Consider the following 13,656-nt stretch of genomic DNA (forward strand, 5'->3'; position numbering starts at 1 on the left):
CAGCGACGCATCAGTTTTGCGTGAAAACACACATTTTTCCCCAGTGGCTATTTGAATACTTACAGTAACTCCAGCTTTGCTTTCCTCCCGTTGTTGTATACTCGTACTTTGCTTCCTGTTGAAATGTTATTTACTGCGTGAACCAGCAAAGCCAGAGAACATGCTAGTCTTGAAATATAGTCGGACCATTTCCACAGCAGTCCTAAGAACCTTCTGGCTCTGTCAGCAAATGACAAAAGAGGAACCTCCTGTTTGTCCAAAAAACATAAAACATCTGATAACACGGAAACATGTCTTCCATTTCATCTTAAATTAATTATAGCTAAGACAAGTTCAAGGTAAAAATTCTCTTTGATACTTGGCTCCATTAACATTTCTCTGAGGTTTAGTGCATTCCAGGAGTTGTTGCGCGATGAGGAGATTAAATGTACTGGTGTGTCTGATTTTGCTCAACCTGCCTGCTCTGATTGTAATGAACATGACGGATAACGTTAACAGATTCTGTGCAAACAGACAGAGTGTCTGGGTCTTTTCCTACACCAGTGTAGAAGTCATCGCTAAATTTATTGGGAACAATGTTTGGCTGTGAACTAATACACATTTGGTGTAATAGCAATTACTTATACCTGAAGGATTATCTATCTATCTCAAGGCCAATTCCCTGAATACGCTGATTGCGCTCAACTGTGGGTGTAAGTGCCTGTATATGGTCGATTAACTATAGTAAATGATGATAAATGTTACTGCATCCTCTTCTTTCAGTGAAACTTGGCTTGTTGATGCTGTTTAAAAGGTTTCATTCACAGGAAACTCGTATAGCTGCTATGTAAAATAGAATATCCATTGCTGTTCTTCTAGAATGATCAATTTTTATGTATGAAATTTATCCTATTACTTTATTTTTTTTATATTACTCTCTGTAATTAGGCACAGAGAGTGAAACATCCTTCGATCACCTGTGTAATCATGCATGTCACTTCAGACATCTACGATCTTATGATGAGTTCAATCATAACTGCTTCCGCAGCCCGCTGTGCTGCTTCAGATCCGTGTCTGCTTTCACCATTTTGATTATATAGCTGCACATTGTACCAGCCAGGTGTGCCTGAAGTATGAGGGCTTTCCTTCGTCTAAAGTAAGCCAAATTCCTCAGCTTGGAGAGAGAAAAAAGAGGCTTTCTTTTGTGCCACGTCCATCTGCGATCAGGAATGATGGGGAAGGGGAAAAAAAGAAGTCTGAGTGGGGGCAGGTGTTAAAGCTGGGCAAGTGTGGTGGTGGTTGGTGATCCTGGCTGGGGTGGGGAAAAAAGAAGAAGGAATGCGGGGCTTCTGGAATGTACTGGAATGTTTAGAGCAGTCGAGGATAATTGAGTGAATCTGGAACAAGAAAAGACAAACCCAGGTCCCGCAGTGGAAGAATGTGCTTCTGGGACGTCTGAAGAAACATTCCATCCATTCAGACAGCTTCACCGGGCCCAGAACCTTCCTTAGATGGCACCGTAGGGAATACAACTCCACCAGCCCACCTCCACCCATGCACCATTCCTTCTATACATACACATTTAACAGTGAGCTTCCTTTCAAATCCTTCTTTCCCTACATATCATACAACAAACTTGTCTTTTTATATATTTATAGTCTTTCCCTTTGAGTTATGTGTGCAGTATTTGTTTCAAGTCTGCCAAGATGAAAGCAGATACACGTCTCAAGAATATCAAGTTCAAGAATGAAGGTGTGCACACGTTTCCTTCATTTCGAAATGTATTTTGACCCAAGTTGGAATGGTGTGGGAATCAAATAGATATCTGCTACTCATCTGTCTTTATGTTCCCAGTTTTATCAAGATCCACACGCTATTCTTTTTGTAGTGAAGGTCTTTTGTGAAATGTATTTCTCAGGGATACAGTTATTTTTTCATTACCAAACTTAGTGTTGAGGTCAAGGAGATTCCTTACTTTGTTGGCAGCTCCTCTTCTGACATTACACTGTGGAGCTGTTTCACCTAAAATGTGAAGATGCGGGAATACTTATTATCAATCTGTCAGTGCAATCTCATCAGTGTTGTAAAGACGCTTGTTTTTCTTCATTCAAGGCATGATGATCAACTATTTATTGCTTTTTTATTGATGACAAGTAAAGTCAAGTAAAGTTTTGTGCTTTTAATATTTCTTCCTACATTTAAATTCCAAATTAAATGCTAAATGCTCTTTTTCAGTGCAACTAACTAACCTTCACTTTCTGCTTGTTCCTTTGATAAGCACCACCAAGAGGAGTCATAAAGTAGTTACTGCAGGTTTAATATAAATATCGATTTACCACAATGAGGATCATAATCAGAGGAAATAACACCACATACAGTGGTGAACAATGACAGCATTTCCATAATTCAGTAGTTCCTAGAACCAATTTTTACGGTAATAACTTGGAGTAATCGTTTTCTGCGTCTCACGTCACTGTTACACTGTTTCTTCTATGCGTTGAGGTTTATGTTTATGGACAGCTCTCTTAAGGTCCTGCCAGTCAGGTTGATGTTTGAACACTGTAAAACCTCTATTCTTTTGTTTTTCATTCTGTTTTAGATTTGCTGCTGTTCTTGGGATCATTATCCTTTGAATGACCCAATTTCAGGCAAACTTTAGCTGTCACATAGATGGCCTCACATTTGACTCTAGAATACTTTGTTATACAGAGGAGCTCATAGCCACCTTGGTGATTGCAAGGTGTCCAGGTCCAAATGAGCCATTCCTGTACTATAATGAACTTTAACATTTCACATGCTGACTGAGTCTGAGACGTGACTGTTGGATTTAGTTTTGTTATTTTTGTTTGTTTTCAGTTTCTCTGACCGTTGCGCTGTCTGACCTTGAAGTGAATTTTCCAGGATACCCACTTCCGAGAAAATTGCGGCATTGGCCTGAATGCTCCAAGCTAGCAAGCAGCCAGAACGTCTGCTTTTGTAGAGGCAGTCACCTCTGCTGATGGTCATCAAATCAAGTGCGAATCAAATTTGATTACCCTCATAATTACCCTGGAAGTATGGGACATAGTTTTTCACAGGACTGCATCCTGTGAAATGTCCCCCCACATAACTGTAATGTGTTATTAACAGGAACACCAACAAGCTAAAATGGTCTAAGTCAGGGGTGGGCAACTCCAGGCCTCGAGGGCCGGTGTCCCCGCAGGTTTTAGATGTGTCCTTGAACCAACACAGCTGATTTAAATGGCTAAATTAGCTCCTCAACATGTCCTGAAGTTCTCCAGAAGCCTGGTAACGAACTAATCATGTGATTCAGGTGTGTTGACCCAAGGTGAGATCTAAAACCTGCAGGACACCGGCCCTCGGGGCCTGGAATTGCCCACCCCTGGTCTAAGTATTCCATTTATTCATTTTATTATTTATTTATATTTTTATATTTCTATGGATGATGCACTGATCGCAGACCACTTTTAATTTTGTTGTACCTGTGACAAAGACAGTAAAGACATTCTGATTCTAATTGACCAGCCAACAGTCCACAGCATTATTTACAACCACATATGAAGGGAAATGTATGTCCTTCTATAACTGAAAAGCTACATCCGGGTAGTGTTTTGCATTTTCCTTGGCAAAAAAAAAATCTAACAAACCCTTTTTGTTTTGTTTTCTGATTTGTCCCTACAGAGATATGGAACCTGTATTTTTCCTTGTTAATGATTTGAATAGACTGTTAACTCGGGTTTTACTATCAGGTTTTGCTCTGTTGATCCAGTGGATAATTGATTGAGCCATAGGCTCATGGGGTCCTGGGCTGAGCGCCTGGCTGAGGGCTGACAGACTCAGGCTACACGTGATGGTCGGTGCGCGTCACCGAAGCGCTGTCGCTCGCCTGGAGACTGGAGCAGGGCTGACTGACACTGTGTGCAGCAGTAAATAAAGAATAAAAGCCCAACAAACTAACAGGGAACAAATAAGCAAGCTAGGAATTATCGAGTCAGCTGACTCTAGTATTTTTCTCTCTCATTCATTCGCCGAGTTGTCTCTCAGGGTGTTTTTTTTCTCCAGATTTGAACGTGCCAAGTAAAGGGAACGCAAAACATGGCTGGTTTGATGGCAGGTTTCGGTCATTACACCCACGCCGTCGTTCGGGGAATCCCTGTGTCCCTGGCCAAAGAAGCGCTGCGGAGCAGCCAGACGGAGGTGGACCTGGCCAAGGCGGTGAAGGAGCAAGAGGCTTACGTCGAGGTCCTGAGGACGAGGCTCGGGCTGGAGGTGGTCGAGCTCCCCGCGGACGAGTCGCTCCCGGACTGCGTGTTCGTGGAGGACGCGGCCGTGGTGTGCGGTGACACGGCGCTCATCACCAGACCCGGGGCTGAGAGCAGGAGAGGAGAGGTAGGGCAGTGTCAGCATGATTCAGTACGACGAAAATAAAGTTTGATGTGAAAGTGGAAAGGAAGGCGTCCTCCCGCCTCCTTTGTCCGCTGTGCTCACTTGGCATGCAATTAAGCTGCAGGAATAAGCAGCTGGATGCACTGGCATCAAGATATACAAGTGGGTGATGAGGGTCACAGCACGTAGGTGGGTTATAAACATATATTTTTATCAGTTAATAACATCAACGAAAACGTAAGCATGAGTCAGTTTCTAATTAACTTAAATAAAATCGGATGTGTAGTATTTAATTCATCCTTAAACAAGCTTGAATTCAGATTTTGAATTTTACAGCCTGGAAAAGAGCTGCACTATTCAAAGCTATACGTGAAACCAGCTGTATGTATACTAGGCAACACATATTAACCCAGTGCACTGTGCACCAGCCTTTAAACAGGAATTATGCTCATTACTTATATGAGGCAACGCCCATATTAAAGACAATGCTGCTTTTGTTTTTAACATAGCACACTACAAAAACTATATAAAAAAGTGACAGTTTAAAAAGAACTGAGATGCTGAATGTTCATGCACTTTTAGTATGTATTGCCAACTTTAACATCATATTGTTTCTGTGGTATGGAGAGCATTAATGTCAGAGCATCCTAGAAGCCAAGTAGCTCAGATTCTGGCTGATTAGGAGTCTGATGAGATGTCAAGAGGAAGAGCAAGGGGGAGGTGAATTTAGGACTCCACAGAAATGAATCAATCAATCCATTTTTTCTGAAACAAGACAACAGTATGAGTGCACTTGGTTGCCTAGTGAGGCTGGCTGAAATGTAGGGTGTGTGTGTTTATGTGTGTGTGAATGACAATGAGGGAAATGGTAGGATGGTTTCTGTGAAAGCCCCTGTCATTTCACATCAGAGTTACTTTGCTTGGCTCACTGGTGCTAATGGTCCCCGGCCTCACTGGCGGCGGGGATATTGATTGAAAAGCTCGGCGCTGCTACCTTCAACCACCACATTTCATTTATGTTGAGCGCACTGCCCATTATATTTGCGTGAACATGTTCCAAAGCTATCAGCGCACTTTCACTGTGATACTTTATAACCTTTAAATGTGATTTTTTTTTTTTTTCTTCTAGATTTCATACACAAAATTGCAGCGGTTTGGTGTCCAGCCTGTGTTCAGCTCATGGGAAAGTTTCATTAATTAAAAAAAAAAAGCAAAACATTTTGGAAACTTCTGAGATATAAGAACATAAATGTTTGCAAAACAGCCACAGATGGATTCTAATGAGTAAATGACTCCTGTCTTGGGTGGAATTATAAATGACTTGGCTGAACTGGATACTTATATTCGTAATGAGATATAATTTTCAGCGCAAATGACACATCATTATGATTGTGCGAGTTAAAGCCCCGTGGGCCGTAGGATACGCTGTGAAAAATCAACAAATGGCTTTCCACACTAAAGGGAGCAGAAAAGCTTTTGTTCCACAGTTAATGTTATGTGGCAGCTTGGCAGTGAGTGATAAAGGAATGTTTCTGCTTGTTTATGTGTGCGTGCAGAGATGAGAAGCTTTTCTGTGTAATGTCATTTTGGGACTTTATATATACATGGAGCTGAACAACCGTTCCCAGTGTAATGCTCTGTTTTTAACACAGCTATAGGGTTTTAAAAAATGGACAAAATGCTCTGCTCCTTGTATCTCCTGCACACGTATCACCAAAACATGTGTCATCAGCTTGTTTTCCTGCCTTTCATTCAAACACAGTCCGGTTTTCTTCACGCTCTTATCAAAGTCAATGCTTACAGAGCTCGACTACAACATATTCATGTCTCTCCTTACCAATTATTGCTGATAATTTGCTCAGACGAGACAAGGGTTTATTGATTTTTACTTATTGAAGATGTATGAAGAAAGGCTCAGTGCAGGTTTCAGGAAAAGCCTCGTCGCCGCTGGCGATTAAGAAAGTAAGCGAGCCTCTATCATTGATTCTTTTGAAATAACCAATCAATCAATCAAAGCTTTATTCGCCACATGCAGGTTGCCCTGCAGTGAAATGGGACCCCCCCCGGGGGTACACGTCCTTTGGATTGTCGAGGGAAAGCAAAACTTTGTTCCAAATGTAAAGTGTGTTGATCAAGCGCTTTAGAGAGCTCGTGTGAAATGACGTGAGGAAATTAATGTGGGAATTCAAAGGTGTCACTTGCTGTGTTGTTATTATTTTAGTCTTGGTTATTGGTTTCTGGTCCATTAGATCTGCATCAAGTTTCATTTGCTCATGTTATTGCAATCCTCTTGTCACTACATGGCAGATTAACAAGTTGGTTTGTGTTATCTGACTTTTCCTCTCTGTTTTTCAGGATACTTTTTTTTGCATTTGATCAAATGCATTGTAGATTTTAAAATTGTTCAGCTCTGTAATTTCTCAAAGATTGCTAGAATCTTTTCCATTAGGCTTTTGCTTAAAAGCTTTTCTATGAGGAGAAATGTTTGTCTAAATTGATTGCATTATTGGGTACTACAGCCTGGAGCTCTGTATAAACCACTCCAACAAAGAGCCGAAGCTATTTTTCCCCTGAATGCCGAGCATTAGTATGAATGCTTAACTGACAGAATTCACTGAAAGAGGAGCTGTGGATTGTCATATGACCTTTAATTTCTTGCTTATTATGAACCCATTTATGCGTCATAATGAAAATGGCTCTGTTTTTTTGGCTTTAGTTACTCCGTGAGGAGCTGGGATGCCAAACCGTTTGCGTATAATGTCGAACATTTTCGAAAAACAGAGATGGAAAATATTTACTCAAGGTCCCCAAGAACATACGTCTGAAATACAGTTTTCAGCTTTGAATGCATTTTGTTCCCAGAAAAGTAGTAATTATAAGATTTTGCTTTGACAGCTTGCGAGCTTCCCTTTTCAGATTGCAAACAGCCACCTTGTGCTGTGTTATTACGGCAAATTGGTTAGCTTTTCGAGGCCAGTGACAAACATGAGCAGAGCTTTGTATTAAGGATGACTTTCTCTTTGTGACAGATGTTTTTATCAGGTTTTTTTTGGTAATTTTTTGTCTGTTTCTGCTATTCATTGAGTCTTTTTTTTAACCATCATTCTTGTCGCTTCACCAGAGCTGTTGCATGTAAAGTCCCATGCCACCATGGCCCACTTGGCTCATGACTGGTGTTGACCGCTTGCGAGCTGAGGACTCACACAAAGTACTGACAGCACAGCAACAACAGGAAGTCTCACTGAGCTGTGCTCTGCATGCAAAGAATGAATAACAATAAATAAGGAAAAGGAAAATACCCCCGTGACCCACTGACCACATTTCAGCCTATAATTTAATGACAAGTGAATCCAGCAGAAATGAGCGTGCTGCAGATGTGCTGTGGATGAGCCTGCATGATTGTGTTGTTGCTCCTCTCTTCAGAAGCTCTGACGCAGGTTTTGAACTGCTGGCGTCCTCGTGCCAATCAAAACTCGCATGTTTTCGCTTGCGTAAATACTTTATTGATCCTGCTTTCAGCAGCAGCTCAGGTTCATCTTTACATGGAGGACAGTTTTGCAAAGGATTTTTAAAGGGATTTTAAAGTACAAGCTTATTCAACTGAACTGAAGTTAACTTTTGGATAAAAAGGTCACAAGTTAGAAATATGTCTAGTTTGTCCCCCAAGTACAAGGTGTGATCAGTTCCATATTTGGGCTGGCTCACATTTTTTTTTTTTTTTAAACACAGACAACAAACAACAGATAACTCATTTACAGCATAACAAAGTGTAAATAATCATGTGGGTTTAAAAATTTTTTATTTGGTTGATTGATGGCTGCTGGAGCAAAGCGTGGCTTTTCCTGCATTTTGGGACTAAAGGCCGGCATCCAGAAAGCAGAAACTGACTGCGTAAAGGGTGTGAGTCAAACCAGCCAGCCACTCAATGTGATAGAGTGAGTTTGTGTTTCTTAGAGATAAGTAACAGTGATAACAAAATTAGGTCAAAGAGAAGTCAAAAGGGCAATAAAATCAGGTCGATGTGGAAATAAGAAAAGTTCTTTAACAGTTCAAAAAAAGAAATACCTGATACAAAATGTTCCTCTTTGGGGGTTCTGTCTTGTGTATGCACATATGTGATTTCATTGAGGGTACCAAAGAAAGCGTATATGTGTACCAACTTTTGTGCTGTGACCCAGACCGAACAGCAGCTGAAGAGTCAGTAGCTAGAAGCTGGAAGGAGAGGGACATGACGGCCTTAAACTTCCCATTCATGTTACAGACGTGCCCCCAACTGTCGATGAGGAGTTCTGCTGTAACATCCTGAGTTGTCCAAGTGAGACGTTCCCACTGGAATTGAGTAGCACACAGTGGACTGCTCTTTTAACTCTCTGGGGAGATCCAGGACGCATCACGGACACAAAAGTACAAATGAGACCTGAGGCTAAAAAAAAAAAAAAAAAGAGGAAAAAAGGCTCCCCAGATCAATATAATATAAAAATGTTTCTATGATTTTTATGCTCGTTCTCATTATTGCCAGTTTTTTCTTTTACATTTATCCCAAACATGTTGGTCAGGGTATAAAAAATGTCTTCATTTGACCCTTGCTGTAAGAAAACCACACTACCAAACAGAATCTTATCATTTAGTCTCCACTCTCACTGTGGCCACAGCCTCGCATTGGCCTCTGAAACAGGCAGCTGTTGGACATGGCACAACAAAATTAGTTTTCCTAACTGGGTTCATTCTCTGTGACAGAGTGCAGAGCAGAGCAATCACAGTCAACCTGCTGCTCTTCACATTCAGTCCAGCCCGTTAGTGCACATTAGAAAAAATGGTTCCTTTGCCCTTGGTGATCTGCTGTCTGGCCACAAAGATGCCAAAGTTGAACATGTGACATGGATTGTGTGTAAAAATGTTGTTTCGAGTCAAGATATGTTTTTTCTTTTTTTTTTTTTTTTTTTAGATTTAAATATTGCTTTTTGTCTGTTTTCAAGCTGGAGATGAAAGTGCAATTTCACGGCAGAACAGTTCTAAAATTACACTGTAACCTCTAATCTGCTCGAACCATAACCTCCGTTTCATCACTTCGCCTGCTGCCGAGCGAGCAGGTTGTTCAGACTTTCATAATTACGGCACAAGCACGGAAATGTGGCATTTCTGCCTGTGAGAACCCAAAGGTAGATAAAATTTGGGTTGTAACTTTTGCTCGAGAATTAGCCAGCCGTAACAGTGTTGCTTCAGCAGACTCGTGGTTTTCAAGCGTCTCACTCTGGGATTGCTTCCTCTCGTAGGGTAGATGGAGATGCTCTTCAATCCTTGGGAGTGACGCCTTGGTGGATAGAAGGTGTTTTCACAGTAGTGATTTCTGCTGAACTTTTGAACTGCGCCGTATAATTGTCGCCCCAGTAACTACAGACAGCTGACTTTTTTTTTTTCTTTTTTCGTATTCTTACCTGGAGCATCAGGTTGTGCTGGCAGCCTCTGAGTCTGACAGCAAAGTCGAGTTTAATTGCCTAGAAAGAAAATCCCTTCTCTGATCCTCGACCCTCACTTTTTGCTCAGGCAAAAAAAAAAGACCTTAACTTGCAGCAGCTAAGCAGGCAGGCGTGCGGGATTTAGTTTTATCAAGTAGAATTCAAAGCTTCAGTGAGGTAATTACTGAACTCCTCCTCTGACACTGATGTTTTAAGTGTGGCCCCTAAATATTTAGAGTGTGCTACTTGAGACCTACTGTATCTTGTAATAGCACACGGCTTAAAGGGCGACTGCAAGTTGCCTGGAAAATAGCAATCATTTAAAAAGTGCTAAAAATCTGTCATAACTGAGTGTACAAGACTTGGATGTCTCCAGGTGTGGAGACAGGATGGAAAATCCTGCTCCACAGACACAATATTTAGGTCATGTTTTTATAGACGTAATATTTAGGTTCAGTCCACGTAGTTTATGCTTCCACGTGGGCCCCCTTTTCCGGTCATGCTTCGTGTAGCTACCCCCACAAGCGAACACCAGACAGCACATGAGCCTTGTTTTGACTAGACGGCCTTTTGCAGATGCCGATTCCTCGCTGCCCTCCCCTGCTCTTATACGACTTCCCTAACAGAACCGAACTGGCTTCCTTTGCGGAGACTTAACATCCGAGTGCGAACGTCGGAGAAGGGCGAGACATCTGAAATCCACCAGCAGCGTGTGGGACGGGGTCTACGTGCATTCCCCAACTGTCTGTAACATTCCTACCGCATTTAACTTGCCCTTCCTCCCGCTGTTTGCCTGTCTGATTTCCTCGTCTGGATCTTTCATTCGTAACATCTTGGTGCCGCTGCTTTCTCCCATCCTCATTCATTCTTGAGACCGTCAAAGCATTAGCTGTACAGTCTCGCTCACATAATTGCCTACATTTATATTAATGGACTAACTGTTGTGTTAAATCACCCACTTAGTAATGTAGCTTGTTCGCCACTCAAAAACTATAAGTCTCCTTTTGACTGACTTGTATAGGATGTGTAGAAAGTGCTATAAATGTTTCCCTCGCTGACTTGAAATGAAAATACACACATTTTACTAGATAAAATAAGTTAATTTGTAAAGGTGTAGTAAATCAAATCAAACCACACCGAACGTTAAGTGATCCACCTCTTTAGTTTTCTGCATGGGTCAGCCAGCACGTGCCGGGGCTTTGCCTCTCATGTGGGTTGTGCAAAGATGGAAGTGGGTGAACAGCCTAGACAACCCTCCCCAATAATCTTGGACCACGCCCACTTTTAGCCCCAGGTTCACCCACCGCAACCCCTCCAACTCAGCATCAGCGCGGCAGCCTGGGAGACAGATGTGGGAGACTCGTGAACAGGAACTCCTCTCAGCCTCGCGGGATGACCCGGTCACACTCGGCCGTCACCGTGGGTGTGCGAATGTCTGGTTTGGTATGTGAGACCAAGCAGTGGAAGACATAGGAAGTAGGCCAGGCATAGACAGCCTTGCTGAGGTCAGAAAGGGTGCAGAATAAGTAAAGAAAAAAAGTTGTCCTTTTTTTCACTTGAAGTTTTGGTAATGTGAGAAAGGCCCATTTAGTTTAGAAAAATGATGTGCTGTGTAGTTTTCTCCTTACTTTTGAACATTTTTCTACTTTTGTCTACTTTCTGATCTCGGATCCATCAGACTACAAATTCAGAGTAAAGTAATACTAAGTGGAAATTGATACATATTTTCACTTTTCAGTGGGCAAAGAATTTTTCATTCTAATTTAATAATTTAAATTTCCTTTAAAAATGTCCTTGCCCTTGCAGTCTTAGCAATGTTTCTCTTGTGATTTGAAATATTTGCTTTAAGCTTTGAGCTGGTGCATTGCCGTTTTTACCACATCTAAAGGGAAGTTTCACTGACCTTTGATTCCAGGAGTGCCAATGAAAGTAAATATGTAAGCTCACAATCCCTCTTAGCACCTGTACTTCAAGACTTTACCATTTATAAGTGGAGCAATGCTGGCTTTTGGGGATTTGTACTCTGAGGCATGCATTAATATGGAAAAAGTGTTAAAGTGATGTGAATTCACTGACCATGTATTAGTTACACATTGCTAATATTGGGTTAGCTGCCATTTTTGCTTTCTGAACTGTCTTAATTCATCAGTGCATCGATTACAAAGGTGCTGGAAACATTGAGAGATGATGTGACTCTCCTGTTCTATCACATCCCAAAGGTGCTCTGTCCAAGTCAGATATGGAGACTGTGGAGGCCATTTAGATACACAGAACAATTTGGCATGTTCAAGAAATGTCATGCCGAATTCTGACCCTGTTGTCCGAATGTCACTGAAATCGAGACTCATGAGACCAGGCTATGTTTTTCCAGTCATCTATTGTCTCATTTTAGTGAGCCTGTGCAAGTTCTGTGTTCTCAGCTGATAGGGGTGACACCCCGTGTGATGTTCTGCTGCTGCAGCACACCTCCTTTAAGGTTTGACATGCTGTCCATTCAGAGATGCTCTGTGTGCTTTGGTTGTAGTGGGTGGTTATTTGAGGTTCTCTTGTCTTCTTATCAGCTTGAAGCTGTCTGGCTATTTTCCTCTGATCTCTGGCATCAATGAGGCCTTTTTAACTTAGTTGTGTAGGAAAATCCCAGCATGTCAACAGTTTTTTGAAATACTTAGATGAGCCTGTCTGACACAACAACCATTCCACATTCAAAGTTACGTAAATCCCCCTTCTTCCCCATTCTGACACTTAGTTTGAACTTCAGCGGGTCGTCTTGACCATGTCTATTTTTTTTGAAACACAACAAGCATCTCTAATACTGAAAACTCCAGTAAGCATTTATCTTGGTATCCTGTAATAAACTAAAAGCTGCTGATGACAAAATGTTTGCCTCTGCCACATTTTACTACAGTTAGTAAATCAAGCTGAAGTCAGAAGGCTAACTGAAATATGTTAATGCTCATTTTATTATCTTTCTCTCTGCTTTCTCTCTCAATGTTTGACTTTTCACTCTCACACGTATCTTTTATTCTCAATCTTAAAAACAAAATACTCTGAGAGACACAAAGGGAATATCTCAAGCCTTCCAGGCTACAGCCTCTTGTCTGTCAGGCTATTTGACAGTTGTGTTTAAATGCCGAGTTTCCTCCGCTGTCACTAAACAACAACTTCATGCACTGGAGCTGACATTCAAAATGCAAACGGTTAAAGGTCATCTTCACTGAAACACCACGATATTCTGCATGAACATTTTTCTGGTCATTAACCTGTAAAACTAATAAAAAAAACATATGATGCTAAACTTTGTTGTTCTGCTATTAAAATCCTTCAAAGTCTTTTGCTTGGTGACTATGAGATGCTAGTTATAGTTTTGATATATTTATTTGAATAATTTTAGGACAGCCGGAGATTTACTGACCCTAGTTTGCTTCCTTTCTTTTTTATGTGAAGACAAAAGTGATAAATTGAGGGTGAATAGCCAGCAATAGTGGTGAAACAATTGTTTACTGCTCTCTATGTTAGCATGCTAATAAGCATTAACACAGAGTGCTGCCCATCAGGCTGAATGGAGTCCACAGACTGCGTTTAACCAGATGAGAATGTTACAGACTGTCGGCCTGGAGCGGAAAAACTTTGGAAAGCTCCCCCTTTCCCGCCTACCTCTTTGGACACTATTATTTAAGTTTCTAAATTCAGATTTTCTCCTTCTTTGTTGCCTTAAAGGTGCAGGCTTCTCTCTTATATCTTCATATCGACTCTTTCCACTTTACCTCCAGGTAAACCTCTTTCCTTATGTAGAAAAATGGGGGTGTGGCTGTATGCACATAGTACGCAGATTGAG

General features: G+C 41.4%; 1 protein-coding gene across 2 annotated transcripts in view; it reads left to right on the forward strand.

The window, feature by feature from the left end:
* Nucleotides 1–13,656, forward strand: part of ddah1 (dimethylarginine dimethylaminohydrolase 1) — an 82,886-nt gene that overhangs the window by 3,188 nt on the left and 66,042 nt on the right. The window contains exon 2 of one of the 2 annotated variants that reach the window (XM_026148137.1): nt 4,042–4,368. In XM_026148137.1, the coding sequence (XP_026003922.1) occupies nt 4,075–4,368 (294 nt within the window). In that variant the 5' untranslated portion in view covers nt 4,042–4,074. Of the gene's footprint in view, nt 1–3,606; nt 4,369–13,656 lie in introns of those variants that run through there. The other variant, XM_026148136.1, reaches the window with a different exon arrangement.

The sequence above is a fragment of the Astatotilapia calliptera genome, chromosome 17 (genome assembly GCF_900246225.1).
Source record: "Astatotilapia calliptera chromosome 17, fAstCal1.2, whole genome shotgun sequence".
NCBI classification, from domain to species: domain Eukaryota; kingdom Metazoa; phylum Chordata; class Actinopteri; order Cichliformes; family Cichlidae; genus Astatotilapia; species Astatotilapia calliptera.